The sequence below is a fragment of the Lachnellula hyalina genome (assembly GCF_007821495.1).
Source record: "Lachnellula hyalina strain CBS 185.66 chromosome Unknown contig00003, whole genome shotgun sequence".
Lineage (NCBI taxonomy): Eukaryota > Fungi > Ascomycota > Leotiomycetes > Helotiales > Lachnaceae > Lachnellula > Lachnellula hyalina.
In genome coordinates, this window is record NW_022157117.1 from 207,586 (window position 1) to 230,926 (window position 23,341).

Sequence of the window (23,341 nt, forward strand, 5' to 3'; positions counted from 1 at the left end):
CTATGTAGCACTACTCAAGTATGCTGCTTGGATTTTATAGACCAACCAACGAACACTCTTTGAAGTTAAATCGTGTCGTCCCTCAATCTCTTGTTCTCCTGCACTACTCTCCCCTTCTAGTCTTTTACAGTTGTGGCTTTTAGGTACAATGAAGATTCACGGCCGGTTCCTCCTGTTGCTTCCTTTTGCCTCGCATTCTTTAGCAAAAGTCCAAGATGTAAACGGTTTCTTACTTCCACGCGAATCTCGGAATTCAACATCAAATTCTACACTCGCCACATCTTCAACATCGTCGGGATCAAGTCACTCTTCTACATCTAGTCTTCTGTCTCAGACGCATTCACAGTCGTCGACTTCATCTCAGATACACTCATCGACTTCGTCCCAGTCAAGTTCATCCTCTTCATCGAATTCGTCCCAGTCACATTCATCCGCTTCTTCACAATCAAATTCGCAGTCAATTTCATCCACTTCATCAAGTCTCTTGGCCAAGACAGATTCCCAGACAAATTCACACTCATCGGGTTCATCTCAGACAAAATCCCAACAGTCAAGTTCATCCGCGTCCAGTACGACAGCAGCACTTGCACTAATCACGACACCTATCACAATCACGGCTTCTTCGACTACCACAGTCCCCGGAGTCACTATAAATACGCATGTATCAACTACAGACTCAAGCGGTCATAGTACGGTGGTTCCAGTGTTCTGGCATTGTTGGTTCTGCGGAGGAGGGGCCGTTTTGGCATGGGGTCTACCAATAGTCCCTGGAATTTACCCTCCACCCGTCCCTCCACCAGTCCCTAACTTTCCTACCGTCACGGTAGGAAATGATGGAAACCCCACACCGGATCCCAGTTCCTCTCAAGATCCAACAAAGACGGAGACTACGGCTAAACAAACCTCATCTTCCTCTCAAGAATCAAGTAAGACGCAGACTACGTCTAAGCAATCTTCATCTTCCTCCAGTTGTGAACCACGTACGGTGACTGATGCATTCGTATCATGCGCCCCAAGCACTTCTGGATCTAGCCAAAGTTGTGCTACAACCACGTCTGTTGTCAGTGGATGTAGCAGTTCTGCATTCACCACTACCACGACAGGATCTGCACCAGCTTGCTCAAAATATATAGAAGGATCCGATGAGGCAGAAGAAGCTTCGGATTGGCAAGATGCAGCAGGACAAGACTACCCTACCTATGTGGGGAACCTCACTCTATATGTTAGCCACACTTCTAGCAAAAGCTCGGCGTCTCAAAGCTCTGCTCATGTCACGTCTTCATCAGCTTCGGCAACAATTACCGCTGCACCTGATTGTACCGAAGGGAACAACGAATTAATGGGATTTAATAATGAGCCTTCTTCATGGTGCTTTTGCGAAGGTCGCGGGCCATACTCAACCATCAATGGCTCAACAACAAGTTACTGCGCTTTCTCAACTCTCCCAACTCAAACAATTAGTCTGACATCGCATTCAACATCTGTCAACACAGCTTGTGTAGTCACCTCGTAAGTGTCTTTCCCAAAATAATCGGCAAGCATCTAATTCCAAGTAGTGCGACCAACAGTCTTGGGGCTTCCCCTACACTCGATACGTATTGCCAATGTGGCGAGACCATGGTGGGTATACAAACAACCACCAATTCGGGAGGGACAGGTATTGTTGCATGTGGCTCTAAAACCATATCGACAATTGCTCCCAAGACCACAAGTACAAGTGTCGCGGCGACTCCAACACCGACAGCAGCTCAAAACAGCTTGACATGTTACGGAACGGGGGGCACCGATTGGTGGGGTGAGGCACGCCAATCATTCCCGCGCGATACAGGGTATATGAACTTCCTTTATTTTCATCCTACTCCATCTTGCTCTATCCACAGCACCATCGAATATATACTAATACATGTCCTCTTCCCCTCTAGTGTATTCTCAATCGAACACCTATGCGGCACCGACGGGCCCGTATACACCTCCGACCCCACCTCCAAAAGCAACGGCATTTCCGGCTATGCGGGCGACAGATTCTGGTTCGACAGTGCTGACAAATTCTGCATGTCCACGGCCTACGTCCATGGGGACGGATACTGGGAGGATGAGACCACAGGCTGTAGAACAGGGGTTCGGGACCTCATGTTGAACGTAGCGTTTTCCGTCGACCAGACTGGTTGCGAGCCCACGAAAAACTGGACTATCCCCAAGAACCAGGATTGTAAAGATATATTCTACAAGCTTCTGGATAGCTGTAAGTGGTGTCTTTGTCCGAATCCTCGAAGCTCTTTATATGAAAAGGTTATGCTAATTCTACTACATAGGTGATACAGATACGCAATCCGATAAGAACGGCGGGATTTTTACCCAGAATACTGAAAATGGGTGTGTGGATTGGAGGCTTTGGAGTATCGCTTCTTAACATGTAGCAAAGACGAAATTTCCCTTTCCCGGTTAAAAGATGCTCAGATAAGAGCGGAGTAAACCCGTTCAGATGCATTAAGAGTGAATTTATGTATATATTATCAATATTTCAAAGAATGCGTCGAGTCATGTGCCACCTGATTAATCCCCCTCAATCTCAGAGGCTCTCTCGTTTAACATCCCATCCATCCATCATGACTTCAGGCTCCCCTCCTCACACCCACATCACAGGACACATCCGCAGACCGACGTTATCTCGAAGCTCAATGAGCATATCGTGCTCCCACAATAGCTATCCTTTACTCCATCCATGCCCGCGTGTTATTTTCACCCCAAAATATAACGCGTGACCCGCTCGCTACCTTGCTAGCTGGAGTTTAGCTTCCAACTTATAGAAACATAACCAAAGCAAAGCACCCCATAATTAATGCATAAATGACCGAACGCCGAGGAAATTCTTCCTCCTTGAGCGCCAAAGGAACTGCCTGCTCTGAGACGCACAGTATTGGACACGTGCAGGCAGGAAACACGGCACATTTATTTCGTCAGTCGAAAGCGCAGCCAGCAGCCAGCAACTATTGAAGGTACATTATATCTCGCAACGTCCCTTCAAAGATATAGTATAGCACAAATCCGTACCTGCGTACAAATATAGAAGATAAATCGTTGTACTGTGCTATAGTACAGTACATCAGTTACACCCCATTCACAAATTAGGTACAGTACCTAGCTTCCCTTCCTCGGCTAGACCAAGAACAAGAACAGGAGCCAAGCTTAAAATAGGAATGTACAGTCGGGGGGTAACTAGCGCAGGGGGGGGAAGTCACGTGGATATATTCGTAGGACGGACACAAAACTTCCCGTCGCATGTTGGTTGTGGACTACCTAGTAGTTCTAGATGTTGGTGTTGGTTGGTTGGTTGGCGATTATGGAAAGCCAGGAAAGGAAATTGAAAATACTAGAAATTTCAAGCCCGGAAGAGAAGAAAAAGGGGGTTTCAAGGCATTGTTATAGCTGAATGACATATAGTATATAGCAATGAGACATCAAATACAATTCATCAAAGATACAAGTGAATACATAAAGTAAAATAGAATTAAATGAGCGTGAAATATCATATGTGTGTACATGTTTCCCGATCAATCCAAAACGCCTAGTCCCCTGTAGATAGTCATAGACTCGTAATGTACATTAGACAGTCGAGCAATCTACCCGCCATCCCTCCCACCAAACTCCAAATCCCATACCGTACCGTCCTGTAAATGCATCATGATGACAAAAGAAAATCGGCTCAAATAGAGCCATGACCCCATTCCGCTCCGTTCATAACATAACAACCAGATAAATCGCATGCTGTATTATAACGAGACTCACGCAGAAGTCTTCCTCCCCTTTTTGAACAACGCACTAAAAGCCCTCTTCCGCTTACTCATACTCTTCTGTAAATCAGTTTCTTCGATGCCCAACCCAATCTGCACGTTGCCATGCAGCGCACTGGGCGAAATCGGTGGTAGGGGCTTCATCTTTATCTGCGCTTCTGATAACGAGATAATGGGTGCTTGAGGTGAGAAGGAGATGGGTGCTCCTTGGTAGGTGACGCGGTTCTTGGTGACGGAGCCGGGGATGGGCGAAGATATGGTTTGGATGGGTGGAGAGATGTCTTGGATTGTGATCGGGGAGGAGATGTTGCGAATATTGGTAGTGGGGGAGGATAGGTTTTGCATTGAGGCGGTGCAATTTGAGGCTGGAACCCGGGTGATGTCGATGGGACTGGGATAGGTGTGTGGTGGACGAGGTGGGGCTTTTGTTGGTGTTGGGCGGCGTGCGAATTTGGGTGGTGAAGGAGAAGGGGTGGGTAGTGGGCGAGACGGAGGCGTCGACGGCGGTGATCTATAGGATTGAGGTGCCGTACGGGTAGGAGAAGGTTGAGACAGCGGCAAAAGTGCGGCCTGGGGTGGTTTACTCCCAGGGACCGAGACCTCGTCGATTGTGTTGTTGAAAGTTGACAGGGGTATGGCAGGGCTTTGTTGGATACGACGACGCTGGGTAGACTGGGAGGATGTGACCCCACGGCGGTGATGCTGATGGCAGTGATCCGCGTTGAGTTGAAGGGTCGAGTTGTGCTGACGTAGAACTTTGACTGTGTTTTCAGCGGTCACAGCACGTGTGAGAAGCTTTCGATTGTCTGCCTCGATGCGAGCTATGGCCTCGTCAACAGCCTTGATGATTGCACGTGACTAACACATCAGTTGAAGTCTTCAAAATGGTGAAGGGATAACATACAGTGATTGCAGAGGATTGAAAGGTCAACTGCTGACCAGGAAATGCCGATCTCTGGGAATGAACTACTATTGGCGATGTATCTTCCAATTCGGCAATATATTCATGGGTAGAGGATGCTGGTGAGTCGTCCGGCCCGCCAGAAGGCAGCTCGAAGATCGAGTCGACCACAGACAGTTCTGATGGAGACTTCCGGAGGCTGAGAAAGGTATCAAACGCCCACTTGTTACTATCTGGTGTGGTCAACACACTACGGCCGGCTGGCGTCATTGGCGAGACCACATCGGCCCTCATATATTGCTTCCCAGTAGATGGGTTCGCCCTCAGGAACTCGTTGAATTTTTTGCCAGTAGGAATCCTCTGGAATCCAGAAGGAACATCTCGTGCAAACTGTCCCGGTTCCCATTGGGTAAATATGGGTGGTATTGTGGCACGAGCCTGAGCCATTGGGGGCAGGCCGTCAGAGTATGTACTCATCTAGCAACAAGTGTATATCTACCACCTACACTGCTGTTCGAGGTAGGAAGATTTGCTAAAAACATGCGTGTATTGAGTCCAGGAGAGAATCTACGAGTTCAAGCAAGTTGAAGAAATGGCCTTGGATGAGAGTTGGCAGAAAGACGCTTCTCTCAAACGAAAAGGAAGAGTTGGTACATGGGGCCGGTGAGGTTGGTCGAGCATTACCAGGTCAAATCCCTCTGGAGGTCTACGGACAGATATATGAAGGATATAGAATCAAGTAGTGTGTGCCTTGCACCCACATCTTGGACCTGCAGCCAACCCGAAGACCCGGGCTACAGGCTTGTATTGGCTGACGACCCAGTGATCAGATCTGATAATACTGGGATTCTGCACATGGAGAAGATGAAACGCAACGGAACTGAATCCTGATGTTGCCTCGAAGTGATCTTCATGAATAGTGCATCTAGTCAGCCTTAGCCACGTGGGAGAGGCAGACTGTGATTCGCCCGAGCCACAGCGGTGCAGAGTTGGTGCAGCGGGCCGCAGCTGGAGACACCCATTTATAGATGAAGGATGCATGCTACAGCTGCATCTCCACGAGCTGTAGAAGAGAAGAAAGCCAGCCACGTGGAAGCGCTGGGCCTAAATGCAGCCTCTTCGCCACTGAACCATACAGATACCATACATTTATCATACAAATAGGCGCGGGCTGTGCAGTGAGAACTTGAAAGTAAAAGGTAAATCGAGAGAAATGCAGGGGAAATACAGGTAGAGAGGGATACATCTCACCACATCATACCCTTTGACGCGCAAGCAGGGCCGTGAGATCCGCGCAGAATAACTTTTCGTAAGGGTTTTACCGCGGTAGGAGGGTTGGATGTACGCATGTATATCCCGAGAAGCGCGATTTGGTACAGTAAGGTATTTTATTTGTAGATGCGCCTATTTGTAGACCAATGAAGCCAGAGTGGAAGTTTGTGGGAAGCCCGCCCCCCGCCTTTCAGACTTCAATTTGTGATAGTAAGATAGAGCAATTTGGATGAGACTTCATGCGTTGCAAAATGCATCAATGCAACACGCTCTTGCCAATCTAGATGGCGATATAATGTGTGGGTGAGCAGGAGGAGGTCGTGGTCGCAGTTTTGGTGTTCTTACCGTCGCCGGCGCTTAAATGTACCGCCGTGGCTGTGGCTGGGCTGGCTGGCTGGCTGGCTGGCTTTAGCGAGTTGATAAGCCTGGAGCTGGAGATACAGTATCCCAAGATCCTGCAATTTCAATCATTTAAGCCTCTTAATTTGCACACATCTTCAACCCGACCAAATCCAATCTAACCCGACATGGACCCCACGAGGACGTCAAGACGAGAGAGAGACGAGCATCGACCTCGCAAATCAAGATCTCCCTCATTCGATTCGGAGGAGAGGCGGGGGCGCAGACGCAGAGAACGACCTGAAGAGAAGGACGAAAGGCCTGGAGACAGGAGAAGCAAACATGACGATGGCGAGAGGAAGCGTCGAAGATCTCGAAGCCCAAAAGAGGAATTTTCACGGAGAAGACGGGACGACGATCGAGGTTCGAAGCACAGAAGCACCAGAGAGCGATCTCCAAGGCATCGAGATGGCAGAGATGGCAAAGATTCACGAGAAGACTCTGCAACCCAACTTAGTCGGAAGAACAAGGGCCCTCTGCCATCGCAGGAGGCATCATTTCAGTCCAACAATGACCCTTCGGGGGCGCTTGTCCCGGCAGGCGAACTACCAGAGAAGCAAAAGCCAAACTTTGCCCCCTCTGGGCTTCTAGCAGCAGCGTCAAACTCTTTCGCCCAAGCGGATGGCACAACGATTGCCCTGAAGTATCACGAGCCCCCCGAGGCGCGCAAACCACCTACAAAGGATGTGTGGAAGCTGTTCGTGTTCAAGGGTTCAGAAATTGTCGAGACGATCGAACTTAGCCTCAGAAGTTGCTGGCTTGTAGGGCGCGAATTAGCAGTCGTGGATATGCCAGCGGAACATCCAAGTATTTCGAAGCAGCACGCGGTCATACAATTTCGATATATAGAGAAGAAGAACGAGTTTGGAGACAAGCTAGGCAGAGTCAGACCCTACCTGATCGACCTCGAGTCTGCCAATGGAACATCACTCAACAAGGAGGAGGTCCCCCCTAGCCGTTACTTAGAATTGAGGGATAAGGATATGATTCAGTTTGGGCACAGTACTAGGGAATACGTCTTGATGATGTCACCTAAAGGTTGAAAAGACCTTAGCAGGAAGTTTGTGTTTCTCGTAAGACATCTTCAGAAAGCTACTACCTATATGGATCTACATGTCTAAGGCGAAATGGTTGGAATGATGTTGTTAGGGGTATTCAGTGATCTTCGGGTGGTCAGAATCAGGTGATACTGAGCGTGTATTACAGCTCACTGATGGTTTCGTTCAAGAGTCATACTTTGGTACTCTATCTACTCAAGAGCGCCGGCCTGGTCTGGCAGTCAGTCCTAAATAAGCGTCGACCATCTGCCGATCCTTGTTGTGTAACCTTCTCGTGGAGAAACTCGTGGAGAAACTCGTGGAGAAAATACACAAGAAATCGTTAGGGACCTATTTATCGGGAACACGAGTCTTTGCCCCGAGTCGACCAACTAGCTGGAAACTCGTGAGCCACCGATCCCCGCATGCATCGAACATTCTCGTGTGCCCTCGTCGAGAGCTGCAGCTTCCCGCATTCGCTGATGACTGTATCGTGCTGGAGGAACAGGCGCCCTCAGACGTGGCGATGAGCCTCAATATTACTCGGAGCCTCAAATGAGTCAGCTGAAATAAGGTGGCAAACTTGTTAAGGAGGGTGCCTGATAGGATTCGAGACATGAATGAACCAATACTGGCCCAGATACTCAGCTGCCTTGCTGTCGATATGTCTTCTTACCTAACGTAGAGTCGTAGAAAGCTTCTTCTCACCGAAATGTTTGCTCTGTCTGTGTCGGTAGGTATAAACAACCATTATAAGGCCATATTTTCACTTTGGGGTCTGTTTCAGATTCAGCCTTCCATAACCATCCTCCCCCCTTTTTCAAAGCAGTTAGTGCCCTAGGTGCCGCCGGCGCCACGCCGTACGGAGTAAGATTCCGTAATAAACCCTGTAAATCTAGCTGCACACCCTCCACATTTGAGACAAAAGCGTCCGCAGCTGACCCTGCGCATCAAATAAAGTCGTCGCTGCTGCCATGATGGGCGTGCTCTCTACTGTATACTTTTTGACATCCCCGGTGTACCTCTCACGTTGTGCCTGTTCTCGTAGCACCAAGGACTGAATTTCCCCTCTCCACACCGTGTGACTAACTGTTTTGCGCGTGCCACAACAGCACGGGTTCACCGAATAACGCTCAGAGGTCCAACGTCAGGCAGACAAACACTATACTATACGGTACGGCGGTACTGTACTAGAATACCTGTACGGGCGAGTGACTTCGTCCAACAACTCTAAACTTCGTCCTCTTCCGACCCAATAGCTACAGTACCATGATCATCACTGCGGGGAAAGACGCGTATATATAAACAGGGCCTCCCCAGTCGCAACGGATAGAGAAAGCTCCCAAGACACAACGGAAGCATGGTAAGCCTTCCCCGCAGAACTCTATTCCACTCATGCAACCGCGAAAGACTTGGACCGACGCTGACGTGGTGCGAATAGGGCTCAGCTATCGACCTCGACGACATCAAGCGCTTCGAATTGACAGAGGTCTACGCTCACCCCGATGCGAAAGTCGACATTGTACTCGTCCACGGGCTGAATGGAGACCCACGCAAGACCTGGACCTCCGAGAAGGGTACCTTCTGGCCCACCGAGTTGCTGCCTGTCACATTGAAGTCTGCAAAGGCGAGGATACTGGTATACGGGTACAATGCAGATGTATATGCCTTTGGCAAAGGCGGTGCAAGGTTCGTGGAATCCACCTCCCCTTCCACCAAATTGCTAATTTTTTGATAGCTCTGACATGCTTCACCAACATGCACAAACCCTTCTAGCCAACTTGTCTGCAGAGCGGCAGAGTGAGGAAGCGACAGATCATCCAATAATATGGGTAGTGCACAGCCTGGGCGGTCTTCTCCTCAAAAGAGCCCTGAATTTGTCCGACGACCTCGAGTCCAAGTACGCGGACGACCTAAGAAACATCGCCGTCTCAACATATGGAATTATATTCCTGGGCACACCACACACTGGCGCGGATCCAGCAAAATGGGGAATCATGGTGGAGAAAATGGTCAGCGCGCTGATCCCCAAGAAAGTTGTCCACACGGAGGATCAGCTCGTCAAAACGCTGCAGACAAATAACGAGACTTTACAAAATATCAATCTCAAATTCCTAGAAATATATGAAAACTACAGGATAGATATGGTTCATGAGGGTCTTCAGACGGACCTGAGAGGCACTAAAACATTCATTGTCGACCAACTGCAAGCTAGTCCACAGCTTCGCGGAGTAGTTTACTACGGCATCGAGGCTACCCATTCGGGCATGGCCAAATTTAACACCAAAAACTCGCCCGGCTATTCAAATGTCGCTGGTCATATCAAGGGTTGGGTAGAAATGTCACCTCCAGTTATTCATGCGCGACAAGAAGCAGAGAGACAGAAAAGACTTCATGATTTGGAAAAGGCGAGATCAGATCTCCAGTGGGGTTTTGTAGGTTTATTGAAGTCACATGGGCAGATGCAGCGCTGACTTTTTTAGCATCCACCACAAGCACCTACAAGTGCACCTACACCTGGTATGTCACAACCAAGCCAGCAAGAATATCACCAGCCAGGTCTGGTTGAAGCCCCTCCTCCAAGAACAAGATTCGAATTTGAAGTAGCTGAGGTTGAGGAGATGGATACTGAGATGGCTGGCAATCGCTGAGTTTGCCAACCATCCTGTATACCTATGGCATTCATTCGGGGGTCTGTTTAGCGAGAAGTTCTGCTTTTGCTTTTGCTCTTTTTTTTGCCTTCCCATTTCACTTGGTGGATACAGGGCTGATTTGGTGTTGTTTATGTAGATCCTCCAAAGTCAGTAAATAACTCAACCATAATGGTCAGGTCGACCATTAGCATTGAGCCTACCGCTAGCATTCAATCTGAAGAGCAAAATGAAAACACTCCTTTCTTTATCAAACCGTCCGGCTTCCGTCCCAACTCGCTCTTCGTCGGCCGAGAAGCACAACTCGCAGAAATGCACAGAATGCTCATGGACAAAAGGAGAAGAGCGCAAGGAACTTCGGCTATCTTGATCCAGTCTTTGCCCGGTGGTGGCAAATCCCATCTTGCGCGGGAGTATGTTTACGAACATCGAGAGGATTTCCCTGGAGGAATCTTCTGGCTTCGTGCCAAAAGCCCAGCGGAGCTCGCCAACGGATTTTGGGACATCGCGAGAAAGGCAGTGCTGAAACATTCGGTCGACAAAGAAGATCTAGTTGCCCTTCGAGATCCTCAGCAGTTTATCAAGATAGTTCGGAAGTGGCTCAATCATAGAGAAAACTGGCTGTTGGTGCTTGATGGGATACATTTCACTGACGACGCTGATGCGTTGCGAAAGTTCATCCCAGATAGCAAAAATACCAGCTTGATCTACACATCGACCGAAAAGTCAGCTAGCGGCGACCACCACTTCATGAATCCTCAGGTTATTAAGCTTCCTAATCTGTCGGCTCGAGAAGCTCAACGACTTTTGCTACTTGAAATCGATAAAAAGGAACCATTTTCGAAAGAAGATTCAAAATATGCGATGGAGTTGGTTCAAGCAATGGGCTTCCTACCTGTTGTTATCCATGCAGTTGCGCAACGGCTGAAGGCCACGGAAGAGCCGTTGTCGAAGTTTGCAAAGTCTTATTCGAATGAGCCGAGACTGAGAGGTCTGGGAACATATATGGCGGTGGTTGATCAATTGAAAGCGCATGATTCTCTTGAAGCATTGAATCTCATTCAAATACTTTGTTTCTTCAGTCAACATATTCCTGTTGAGATGGTTGCTCTCGGTATGTTTCCTCTTCTGATACTACTTATCCTGCTTTTGCTAACGGACATCTAGGTCTAAGGGCGCTTGATGTTGACGTGAAAGCTACTGAGCCAGTCACGGGACATTCCCTCAATACCACCTTCAAGCACCTGAACATGTTCGCCTTGATCGATAGAGATCACAATCATGATCACGAAGAGACGCTTCAATCATCTCAAAGCTCGAAGAGCACCGGGGAAATACTTGCAGATAACGTCGATGTCATCCGGATACACAGTGTCGTACAAGGATTCTTCATCGACACCCTCAGTGCTGCTGGAACACTTCCAATATGGCTGGACAGGGCTGCGCGTCTTTTCTGCTGTTCATACGACCACGCCAACATCAGAATCACAAAAAAGACCCACGCAGGCCTTGTGGAAGATTACCGGCTTTACGAGATCCATGGAATTCGACTGCGAGATCATTTGGTGCGTCACAGCAAGAAGTGGCCCGAGCTTAAAGAAGCGCACCAGACACTAGATCAATATCTCGAGGTGATCCAATCTGAGATCGAGCGAAGAACACCGGAATCTTCACAGACAATTGCTGGAGGTCGATCTGACGCATTTCAGACCTCGATCTTTGATCGGACAAGTAGTTCTTCGGACGCTGGTCCAGAGACTCCAAGCGATAGGCTAACATCCCGTGTATCAACGTTCGGGTTTGAGCCTGAGAAGAATCTGCTTGAATCTCCTTTAAGCGTCACGCATGATAACGAGTATACTCGACTAGTAGAAATGAGAGAAGGCCATGGAGCTCCGCGAAACCACCTCCAATTACTGGCGACGGAAGATGACGGCTACGATAGCGATAGAGAAGGATCTACGGCGATGACATTACAGCCTTCTCAGCAGACTTTACATCCTCCAGAGACGCCAATTAGCCCAGATGGTGTATGGGAGACTGTTCAACCTCGTCGATCGAAACGGCCACGAGAGCTAGATCTTCACCGGACAATCACTCGATTGGAGAAGAGCAAATACAGGGACCGGGCTGGCTCATTCCGTGCGATGAGCGCCATTGATCCTAGACTGAGCACCGAGAACGCTCATGGCTACGTGCAAAGATCATCTTCCAGAGCTCAATCTCGAGGCAGGATGTCTGGTCACTCCCATGCTGAGGTTGCTCTGACAAACATCACCGCAAGCAGCCCTCCGCCTGCTAGAGGAGGAGGTAAAATTGTCGGTCGTCAGTCGTCATCAACAAGAGAAAAGTCACATCTTGTCGCTGGTTCCGCTTCATATGCTTCTGCTGTGGCGAGTACAACAAAGGATACAATTCCAGGTTTTCAAGAGATGCTTCGGCAAAGAAGTGAACCTTCGAGGAGACCTGGTACTAGCACCTCTACTGCGGAATCCGCATCTCGGAATTCGGCTTTAGAGTCGCTACAAAGGTACCCTATTGAAGTCCTTCGGCATTCTGCAGAACCAAGAGTTCTGACTCTGATGCCACCGTACCCCCAAACCCCTGGTACAGATCCCGATGTGACATACGAACAGCCTTTCCCTGACAAAGCATTGTATGATAACCGCAGCTATAGCCAAGAAAATCTCCACTTAGGCCCAGCTCCCTACTCAACAAATATATATCCTCGCATGCCCGGCACAATCCCAGTCGAGACCCGGGATTCCTCCTCGTCACCACTGAAGCGAAGTCTCCCACACGACTACCCAGCATGGCACTCGCAGGCCTACTCAGACAGCATGTCAAAATCCATGCTCCTGCCTCCTCGCCCACAAACCCAAACCTCCAATCCAACCCCACCCTATCTTTCCCTCTCCTCCCCCAACATCCGACGCCCACACTCCAATTCCTCACCCCGCCCCTCAACCTACTACCCTGGGCACCCCGAACTCTCCTTCACCAGCCCGCCCAACCAACATAACGGCGGCTACACCTCGCAACCCATGTCGCGCGATCCCTCGGGCCAATCTGCCAGCTCTGCCGAACAAGGAAGAAGACGGCGGCGTTTAAGTCTAGCGGAAACAGAACCTTTACCCCAACTCCCAGCATTCAGTCCCGTCATTCTGCCTACAAGCTACCAGGTTTATGAGTGTATACAAGAACGGAAGTTGTTGGACGAGATGATGGCGGCGGATAGGGGGCGCAAACCGGGTGGTCCAGTGCGCAAGAGTCCGCGGTTGGGGAATGCGAGGGCGGCGTTGATTGAGAGGTTGGATGACGGTGTTGAAAAGTAAGTCCTTTTGTTTGCCTCTCTTTTCCTTTTCCTTTCCACTTTGATTTTAAAATTGTTATCGGGGAATCGTAATATTCACGTGAATGGCAATAGTTTACCGGCTCCCCCGCCGACAATTCCACCCCAACCCTGCCGCACCCCCATTCTCACCCTCCTCCTCCCGCGCATCCTACTCAGCATCAGCTCGCACATCTCCCGCACACCTACAAGGTCCTTTCTCACCACCACCCTTAGCCACACCTACACAGCATTCTTTCTCTTCAACATCGATTCCGCCAATCTCGCATTCAATTAAAATGCATCCCTATTCAACACCCCGATCCTTCATGAACCAAAAGGAAGGACAGAGGGAAGAGCAAGCCCAAGCTCCTGAAATGGGAAGAAGTGGAAGTGGTGGTGTCAGAGTTGGGAATGGGCAGGTTATTGAGTTTGGGGATTTTCCGGATAAGGTGGATATGAGGGAGGCGAGGGAGAGAGTTGAGAGGACTTGGGTTGCTAGGGAGGGTAGTTTACCGATACAGATGCCAGAACCGTTGGGCGTTGGGCTTGGGATTCGTAGATCTTAGATGGAGTTTGGGTTGTGAGTTGTGGGCTGAAGTAAGGAAGAGGGAAGGGGGGCAAGGGAAGGTGGGAATTTACTTATTGATTCATTGAAGGTTCTGAGTTGTTGGAGGAAAAGATGAAGGATTGGAATTGTGGTATATGTTTTTCAATTTCTGCATTTGATATACCCAGGGGTACTTTTATGGCGTTTGTTTTATTTGGTCGGGTTGGGCTGGGTTTGTTATGCATAGGTATGAACGGATGGTATAAAATGCATAGGGACGGACGCATGGATGGGTTGCATTGCATTGCATGGAATGGCGTGGAATAAGGATGGGTATCGATACTTGTAATATAAGCTTTGGCTACCTGAAGGGAGGATCTTGTGTGCGCGATTAGTGTGCCAATTTGAGCTTTCTGGTTGAGTGTGCGAGTGCGATGTTATTATATTTTGCAAATGCTCCTTCTCTGAACCGATGTTCGGTGCTGGCCGTCCTTGAATTGGCTCTTTCCTCTTATGTGTGCCTGGCAGTTTGGACAGGCAAGTGTCAAGCGACGCTCTTTCTCTGACCTGAGTTTGATGCCGTCCGCGAGTTCGCACCTTCCTTCCAGACCAGAGTGTTTTTATTTAAGACCCTGCGTGGCCTGGCCAGAACGAACCTTTCACATCACATCCATCACGTTCATCCATTCCATCAACAGTCCTACTATTTGCATGTTTGCTTGCGAGTCCTTTATCGCTCTTATTCGAAATCGTTGACTGAGCCTGCCCATTACTACTGTCAACATCAATCTTACTTGCTCCCTTTCGTGCATGTTGCCTCAGCAAGCAATAATGAGGACCTCCACCAGCATTTCTTGTGCTCTTGCAGCTCTGGGATCCGCCAATGCTCTTCGACTCGAGAAGCGTGATAGCCCAGCTGTAGTCTCCTTCCCTTTGGAAAAGGTGGACAAGATCACTTCCATATCCCCAATCTCCGATTCCAAACGTGACACTGGTCCTATCGAAGATCCGATCTTCCAAGATCTGAGACAACTGGTCTACATGGTTCAGCTCGAGATCGGAACTCCTTCCCAGTCCATTTCAGCTGTCTTCGACACTGGAAGTCCGAACTTGGTAATTCATACCACAAAGGACAAGTCCTGCGTGGAACCGGCCCCAAATCCTTGCTCACTGTATGGAGGGTGTGAGTGCAACTTTAATTCCTTCCCTTTTCGATATATGTATCACTAACGCTCGCAGATGACGCAAATGCATCTTCCACCTACCATTACGAAGACAGTAACTTCGCAATCGAGTACCAAGATGGAGAGAGCACCCTCGGAGACGACGCAACGGATAATGTTATTCTCGGGTCGAAAATCCTCAGGGATTTCTACATCGGTCTCCAATACCAAACAGAAATCCTCGATAATGTTCTTGGTGCTTCGTTCACAGAGGATGAAATGGCAAACTCACACAGCGGACACACCAATCTCCCTCAATTACTCCGCGACCAAGGTCATATCGCCTCCCGAGCATATAGTTTGTATACTGACGATTCAAACAACGGAAGTGTCCTATTCGGCGGGGTGGATATCGACAGATTCCACGGCGATCTTGTTAAGATTGATCTTCTTTCCAATCCTGATACGCGCCCCACCCGCGTTACCTCCTTTTCCATACCTTTGCTTTCTGTTTCGCAATTCGATGGCAACTCAACCACCGATTTTGCAAGATCCTTTCCGACTCGGGTCACCTTTGATTCGGGAACCTCGCTCACCTATCTCGATCCCGTTCAAGTGCAATCGATCTGGACCTCTGTCGGCGCAGTCGCTCATTTTGGCAACCTCAATTATGCTACGATCCCATGCATTGCAGCTGAGACAGACAGAACCCTTGATTTTGAGTTTGCGGAGGTCACTATCAAAGTTCCGTTGAGCCAGTACGTTTTATGGCACGACTCTCACAATGATATTTGCGTTTTTGGGATTGCCAAAGGGGAGCCAGAAGGCCCTTTTACCATCGGAGTTACCACTCTGTCCTCCATTTATGTCGTCTACGACCTTGACAACAAACAGCTTCATTTGGCACAGGCTGTTAGAAATGCCGCAACGTCCAACATCCTGGAAATTAAGGGGGGACCTGATGGGGTTTCTGCTGTTGCTGGCTGAGGCACGGTCGCAATTTTGGCAGCGAGCGAAGCAAGCACTCTGAGCACCTCAACGCTGACCCATTCACCAGCTCTGTCGGTGCCAACGGATAGTCCGCGATTCTCCTTCGAGCGTAGCGCTTGAACCTAGCTGCGCGTCTGAACAATCGTTTGTACCCTTGCCACAATAATGCGAAACAAATGCATGGTGACTGTAAGTTTACTCCCTCCATAATGGGGGAAATGAGCTAATGAATGTGCCTGCTGTAGTGAGGACAATCAGTGGTTATATAGAGGCGTGAAAATGAGATGGGATAAGACGAGATGAGTTTGGGGACAGGAATAGGTCAATAGGAGAATCAAAGAGAGACATTGTAACAAGTAGATTGGGTATCAGAGAGATATGGTACCTTACTACTTACTGCTTCTGCGGTTGTACAAAGCAGACTAATAAGAATGAAAAATATATTTCCGCTTTCTACTACTGATTTTGTGTATAACCCCTCGAGATCGACCGGTCCGTAGAGTTAACAGATGTTCCAATAACTTCTGACTTTTTGTTTTGTGGTGGTCGGGATGCAAGAAGCAAGGAAGAAGGAAGGAATGTAGAGCTTCGTGGTAATACGGAGTAACTCTCTCAATGCCCCCAAAGACGCTGGAGAGTGGACGGTCACGTGGGGCGATAGACTACAAGTCTCTTTTCCATTCGGGAACTGATTGGAGAGATTTCTAGGGCTGTATTTCTAGTTCGTTATCACTGTATTTATTTTCTACGCTGCGCGAGTTGCGTACTCGTTGTTAAGACCAAGCCAAACTAGCTGCATGAAGCACGACTTTTATACGAGCAAGCTTTCTTGCTTGAATTTCTCTATTGTTCAATTGTAGGCAGGAAATCTAGAGACTTCTTCAGATTAGTTCTAGTGTTATCTCTGTCTACTTACCTTGAATATCTATTCTCACCTACTCCCCCAACCCCACAAATTGAACTTTTCCCTCTTCCCTACCAACCCACGCCTCTATATTCTCCCCTACGACGCGTCTCAGTTTCTCAATACTACTCCGAGCATACCAAGCCACATGCGGACTAACGACGACCCTGCCCTCCAACTCCGCATCTCCACCCGGACTCTTCTTCAACTCCCGCAATAACACACTGTTCGCCTCCCCTGCCGGCTCCTCGACAAACACATCAGTCGCCGTGCCCTTCAACCGTGCCTGCTTCAACGCGTCTACTAGAGCTTCTTCGTTCACAATCCCGCCTCTGGCGACGTTGATGAGGAGCGCGTCGGGGCGCATGAGCGAGAACTCGGGGTGGGAGATTAGGTTAATGGTTTCGGGGATGAGGGGGCAGGTTATTACGATTACGGTTGAGGTTTGGAGGACTTCGGTGAAGGGCGTTCGGCCTGGGATGGTGGTGCTGGTGGTGCTGGAAGGGAGGTTTTTGCGGGAGGAGAGGAGGACATTCATTCCTAGGGCGCGGGCAATTTTCGCTACTCTGTTTCCTGGGGGATGTTAGTCCTGTGTTTGAGGGATGTGAAAGAGAAGGGGGTTAAGGCGAGTTTGATTCGGCTTCGGGTTTGGATTTGAATTAATTCGAACCGAATGTATGGTTGGGGGCTCAGATCTGAAGCCGAGACTTTGAGAGTGATGAATCTTGCCTGGTCTCGGAAGAGATGAGGAGATGGTGCATGTGATATTCAGAGAAGTGAAAAGAAGAACAAACCAAGCTCGCCCGCACCAATAATCCCCATTACTTCATCCCTGCACGTCCCCGGAAGCCCACCAAAGGTCGGAGTTAGGTTCCCAGTCTTAACCCAATCCTCAGTATTAACCAGCTTATTATGCGCTCCTATTCTTCTCCATCAGTTCGTCTCTCCACCTTAGCACACCCCCCTTTTCCGTTCGTATACACAGAACGAATCAGGCACTTTAAGCGAAAGTGGGGTTCCTTAGGGGATGGGAACTTTACCAATTATATTCCTCCTCAATGCAAAGAACAGCGCAATAGCATGCTCGGCCACGGCTTCATTACTCGCTGCTGGCACATTACACACCTGCACACCGTGCTCCTTACACGCTGCAAGATCGATCATATCAGTGCCGATAGCAAAGACGGCGATGAGCTTTAGTCTCGGGCATTTTGAGAGCGTGTCGGCTGTGATGGGTACCCGGGTCGTGATTGCTATATCGGCGGTAGCGAGATGGGAAGAGATGGTGCTGGAGTCCGGGGGTGTGCGGTCGTGCGAGGTATAGGTGTGTTTGAAGGAGGGAGAGAAGATGGGCGCGGGGGAGACCCAACTGTCGAGGCGGACGATGTGGGGGGCTGTGGTGTTGGCCATTTTCGAATGGAATAAGAAAAGAACGAGTTTTCGAAAATTATAGAATGAATGGATGCCTAAGCACATATATGATAGTTGAACCTTCCTCGCGATTTGAATAAGCCGTCTATTCCATGTCAAGGCCAAGGCGTGTGTCACGTGTGTATGACCTCCCCCCTTTCAGGCGTAAGCTACGAGTGCAGAAAAGGTTTTATGAATTACGAGTATATTTTCCTAAAAACCTATTATAGGTTACAAGGTAGTTATTAATAAATAGTAAGAAATATAGGCAGAACTACCAAGTAAGCTAATATAAGCCATAAGGTAATATAGCATCTACCCAATAGGGATCTATTGCATAAGCAATCCCGTGCCACGTGGCAACCTAGCGCGGGGTAGCTCGAGTAGCGCATAATTCGGGATCGGGGCTGATTCACTTTAACCTCACCTCACTTCAATTGACCTTTAGCAATCAAACAATATACGCCCACCAGTGAAGCTCCCACCTTCATCCCCGAACACTCGTCAAGATCTAAGTAGCAGTACTTGCAGATTCAGCTCCCTTCTCCCCAGCCACTAAGATCATATCGATTTCCCCCCTCGCACGAACATCCACACGTCCCCATAATACTCGAGCCAGCACTGCAAGCTCATGATATAATAACCACCACCAATATGTCCTCCCACCTACCAGCAGCTCACTCGCCAAAACGGAAACGAAATGCCATACCTCCCACCCCTCCGGCCTCCTCCCCAAACACGAACATGCGCCTCAATACCAACACCTCCAATCTAGACGTTCAAGAAGATGATGATGAAGAAGGAGGCAGAGCTGGCAGCCCCCGTACAAAGGTATCCTACCACTTCCAAGGTCTACAGCTTGAGGACCGCTTTCCGATAGGTGGAGAGGTATCACAGCTGCATCTCCAAAACCATCTCTCGAGACCTAATTCCGAAGAGGAGGATGATGAACACATAATCCGCAAACGGGTCAAAATGCTCAAAGAAAATACACACTTCACCCCCGCATCCCCCTCTCATTCTCACCAAAAGCGACCTCTCGAAATCCCCGAAACGCCCCAACAAACAGCACACTCTCAACCAAGAAGCGCATTCGCAATCTCCATACCCGCCTCACGGTCTGTTGATCCCATCATCGCCGAAAAAGCCGCGAAAGTTGTCTTACACAACGATATCGATCCAGTGGTTTTCACGTCTGGCGGTTCGCCGTTGAGCAAGATAAAAAGTGCGGGGTCAGGGTTGGCTCGGGCTTATCCGAGTATTAATCGCCTTGCGGATTCGAAATCGAGGAAGCTGAGGGCAGGGGATGAGGAAGGAAGTTTAGTGGTGGATCCGGAGAGGGCGGCATTGACGTGGCATGACGATGAGATTACTGGACGTAAGTACATATTGCCCCTCCAAATTTCCGAGTCATAGTGGTGTTCTATAGTACTAATGCGGAAAATTTAGATGACCCGACCGACTCCGACGACGACGGCGAAGGAATAAACGGCATTGGTTTCCGCCCTACAGCTGCTGAAGCATATGCGCGCACTCAGAAACGGAAACAGCAGATGGAACAGTACCGTACTAGGGAAGCGAGGGAAGCAAGAGCAAGGAGGAGTGAACGTCGGAGGGGAGTAGAGGGTGTTAGTGAAAGCGCGGGGGAGAAAGATAGGAAGGTCAGGTTTGAAAGCGAGGGACAGGGGGTTGGCAGTGTAGTCGCTCCATACTTTGAAGGTGTGGAAGGAAGAGCAGAATTATCTTGATGAACATGGAATTCGGTTCCTTGCAAGCGAGCAAAGGTTGCTTAGCGATGGCGTTTGGGTTTGCTAAGCCGGATTAGAGGGACTCACAATATGGTTAAGGGCTTGGCGTTTCAATATGGCTGCGCGTTATAGATACAAGGGTTGATACCGTGCTCTCGATGATCTGGAGATGGAGATGAGACCTTTCTCAAGGTATCCTTCACTTCACTTCTCCTTGACTTTAGGTTGCGTATGGAGTAAGCATACACAGTACCTCTTATAGCGCTTTAAATTTCAACTAACCCCGTCTGGGAATGGTTTTGTACTTGTTTTCATTCTTATATATGCATATATACTAAAGTATAATCTATATGAAATATGATAGATGATTTCAATGCTATCTACAGTCAAGTCGAGAGAGAGAGAGATCATTTTAGCGGGGGTTGCGAGTTATACCTAAATAGGTAGGAGGATGTGAAGTTTTGTTGCACGTCAACCTAATCTCCAATATCTCTATTCCACAAACCCATCCTAACTCAGCTATGGTTTTCCAGAAAAGCATAAACAACCACGCCGCCCTAGCAGCGAAGCTCTCAGAGTATATGATCCAACATCCCGTGATCAACAACAGAATATCTCCAATGAATGCCTACAGCTTGTTATTGTTATTCAATAATAAACAATCCGCAGGATGTCATTTCATTACAGAAGCCAACCTATTCACATCCAAAACATATGCCATATATGTATATGAACATGCAACTTCTTCCATTCCCTTCCCCCTTCTCCTCCTCTACACACTTTCCTCCACATAACCACTTGACCAGATCCCCACAAAGTCATATCAAACCTAAGAGCCCAATACCTCTGATAAAACACAAAACACATTCATTACCCAGCCCTTTGCTATTAGCCTCACAACCTCATACTCCATATCATCCACCAACTCAAAATGCCGCAAATCACTCACTTCGCGCAGGATTACCTGGACTCGTCTGCTAGCTGGTGGTATTGCTGCAAGGAAGATGTAAGTCCGACACGTCTTGTTACTGCGAAAATGAGAGACTAATCTATCGGTGTTAGTGCAAGACCGCGAAACGTCCTACGGCTTATAAGCTGGATGTGAAGAAATGCGCATGTGAGCACAGTAAATGCAAGAAGTGTAATGTGGTTAGCGTTGAGATTGGTACCAAGAAGCGCGATGCGGATGTTGGGGGTGGCTATTATGCATGAGTTGACAGTTCGCACTGGTTACGGATTGGGGTTGGGCGGTCAGTTTACAGGATAGATATATATTTGGTTATCGGAGAATGGCAGATTGGGAATATGAATGAGATTGGGATTGGTTTATGGGTTAGGTCTTCACAATCAATGATTTTATAAATCTAGATCCGATGCATCATAATGCAACCCCATTAACATTCCTCCTTCACACACCCATCAGCTCTAGCTCGGCTCATAGCCAATCTCTCCCGCACGCCATAATGTCGCTCCTTGAACTCCCGTATCCTCTCCCACCATTGAACATTGATAAACTTATGAACATCATAGCTCCATCTCCTCTGAGGCGCAAACCAGGTCTTTAGCGATAGGAACAACATTCCCTCGCATCTCTCGCCTGCTGGACGGACCATTAAGCAAGGGGGTATGCAGTGGCATTTAGCGTCGATATTCACCTTGCCGTGACAGGACCAGTGCAGGGGGTAGAAGGTTTTGCAGGTGAGACCCAGACAGGTTGAAGTGATTTTGTCGCGTGCGAGATGGTCGAGGATCAGGAGGTGGATTTCGGGGGGGAGGGAGTGAGGCGTAGAGGGGTGGAGGGAGCTGGGTGTTGTTAATGGCTTTTTGGCACGGATATGGAGAAGGAAGGAGGGTACGCACTTGGTTGGGAGGGTTCCATGGCTTCTGTGTTTGCGAAGACAGTGCTCGATTGCTTCGCGGCTTCAGGAAAGTTGTTGATTGCAAAGTTGGTATCGGAGTTCTCGAGCTGATGTGGGGGCTTCGAGTGTTGTTGTTTTGTGGGACATAATATCTAGGTAAGTTCTTGATTTATATACATGATATTAAGAAGATGCTCCCAGATGGCGGTCAACGTGAATGACTTTTATCAAGTGAATTGTGGTGAGCTCAATACAGCATTGAGCAAGCTCTGTCTACAGCAAGGTGAACAGACTAGATGCGCCTTCCTCTTTCAACGTCTCAAACTCTTGCCCTAAGGTCATTTCCCACTTGCGATGAGTCTCTCCGTCTGCAATCATCACATCAAGGTGCTCAAATATTCTCACATCACATTGTTACCGTTTAATCCAATTCAATTTCAATTCAGCTCCAACAATTATCTTTCCCGCCGACCAAAAATATCACAACCTTCCCAACCGACGGAACATACAAGCCGGATACGGATTCCAGCGACAACGCATCCATTCACGCAACCAACCATCCGCAAAGTCGATTGGTGGTGTAGATCCATATATAAGGAGACTCGGACGATCCATATTGTTTATCCATTCCTCAACAACAATCCGCATCAATAAGGCCAACCAACCTTGGGTCAGACTGCAACTCAACAACAGATAAACAGAACACTATCCGCAATGTCCATCCATAACAGAATTTGGTATCGGGAGCCCAAGATGGAGGTAGTCCACAACTGGCGCTGCTGCATGGAATCAGTGAGCGCCTCGACCCCAACGTGAGGACATAAAAGAAGCCGAATTAATGCGTTGTATTTAGTGCCAGAGGAGGCAATCGATAGACGAAAAGAAATGTGTCTGTGGACATGAACCTTGCAGACTATGTCCACACTTTTTCAGCCCACGTCTGAGCACTGTGGTAGAGGAGCCCTATCAAAGTCCATGGGAGGCGTTTCGCCAGAGCTGGATATGCGATCTCCTAGTCCGTACTTTCTATCCTGCACAACAAGATGCCGAGAAGCGCGACGTCACGCAGAGTGAGAAGGAACATGATTTGATGGAGAAGAAATGTTCTTGTGGGAATGAGAATTGCAGTGGCTGCGAGAAGATTGCTACGATGTTGGAGAACGAGAATGAGAAGGTGGCTTCAAAGAGAAAGACCGAATAGGGTCTTGTAAAGGACGGTCCTGTCGCCTGCAGCTCTGCGTTGGGGTTTCTGTGCTTATGATAAGGGTTATGAGTATTAGTTATGGACCTCTAGCGATTATTGTTTTATTCCAGTCTAGAACTAGCGTAGCATAA

At 48.6% G+C, this 23,341-nt stretch overlaps 6 protein-coding genes across 6 annotated transcripts; 5 read left to right on the forward strand and 1 right to left on the reverse strand.

Annotated features, from left to right (window-relative positions):
- Window positions 1-6,491: 6,491 nt before the first annotated feature.
- Window positions 6,492-7,406, forward strand: SNIP1 (Smad nuclear-interacting protein; the record flags this gene model as incomplete). The annotated part of the gene is made up of 2 exons (XM_031145796.1): window positions 6,492-7,170; window positions 7,213-7,406. The coding sequence occupies 2 exons, from the start codon at window positions 6,492-6,494 to the stop codon at window positions 7,404-7,406; spliced, it is 873 nt and encodes a 290-aa protein (XP_031009693.1).
- A 1,435-nt stretch (window positions 7,407-8,841) lies between these two features.
- SERAC1_0 (Protein SERAC1) lies at window positions 8,842-10,051 on the forward strand (the record flags this gene model as incomplete). Its single annotated transcript, XM_031145797.1, has 3 exons — window positions 8,842-9,089; window positions 9,139-9,835; window positions 9,884-10,051. Coding segments are annotated over 3 exons (1,113 nt in total), but the record flags the coding sequence as incomplete, so codon positions are not given.
- A 171-nt stretch (window positions 10,052-10,222) lies between these two features.
- On the forward strand, window positions 10,223-13,386 carry LHYA1_G000809 (uncharacterized protein; the record flags this gene model as incomplete). Its single annotated transcript, XM_031145798.1, has 2 exons — window positions 10,223-11,165; window positions 11,219-13,386. The coding sequence occupies 2 exons, from the start codon at window positions 10,223-10,225 to the stop codon at window positions 13,384-13,386; spliced, it is 3,111 nt and encodes a 1,036-aa protein (XP_031009686.1).
- A 1,377-nt stretch (window positions 13,387-14,763) lies between these two features.
- On the forward strand, window positions 14,764-16,082 carry OPSB_1 (putative aspartic-type endopeptidase; the record flags this gene model as incomplete). The annotated part of the gene is made up of 2 exons (XM_031145799.1): window positions 14,764-15,115; window positions 15,172-16,082. 2 exons carry the CDS (start codon window positions 14,764-14,766, stop codon window positions 16,080-16,082), a joined length of 1,263 nt encoding a protein of 420 aa, XP_031009668.1.
- Window positions 16,083-16,935: 853 nt separating this feature from the next.
- On the reverse strand, window positions 16,936-17,527 carry LHYA1_G000811 (putative 2-hydroxyacid dehydrogenase; the record flags this gene model as incomplete). The annotated part of the gene is made up of 2 exons (XM_031145800.1): window positions 16,936-16,954; window positions 17,025-17,527. The coding sequence occupies 2 exons, from the start codon at window positions 17,525-17,527 to the stop codon at window positions 16,936-16,938; spliced, it is 522 nt and encodes a 173-aa protein (XP_031009667.1).
- A 1,526-nt stretch (window positions 17,528-19,053) lies between these two features.
- Window positions 19,054-20,147, forward strand: LHYA1_G000812 (uncharacterized protein; the record flags this gene model as incomplete). Its single annotated transcript, XM_031145801.1, has 2 exons — window positions 19,054-19,777; window positions 19,849-20,147. 2 exons carry the CDS (start codon window positions 19,054-19,056, stop codon window positions 20,145-20,147), a joined length of 1,023 nt encoding a protein of 340 aa, XP_031009636.1.
- Between the last annotated feature and the right edge of the window lie 3,194 nt (window positions 20,148-23,341).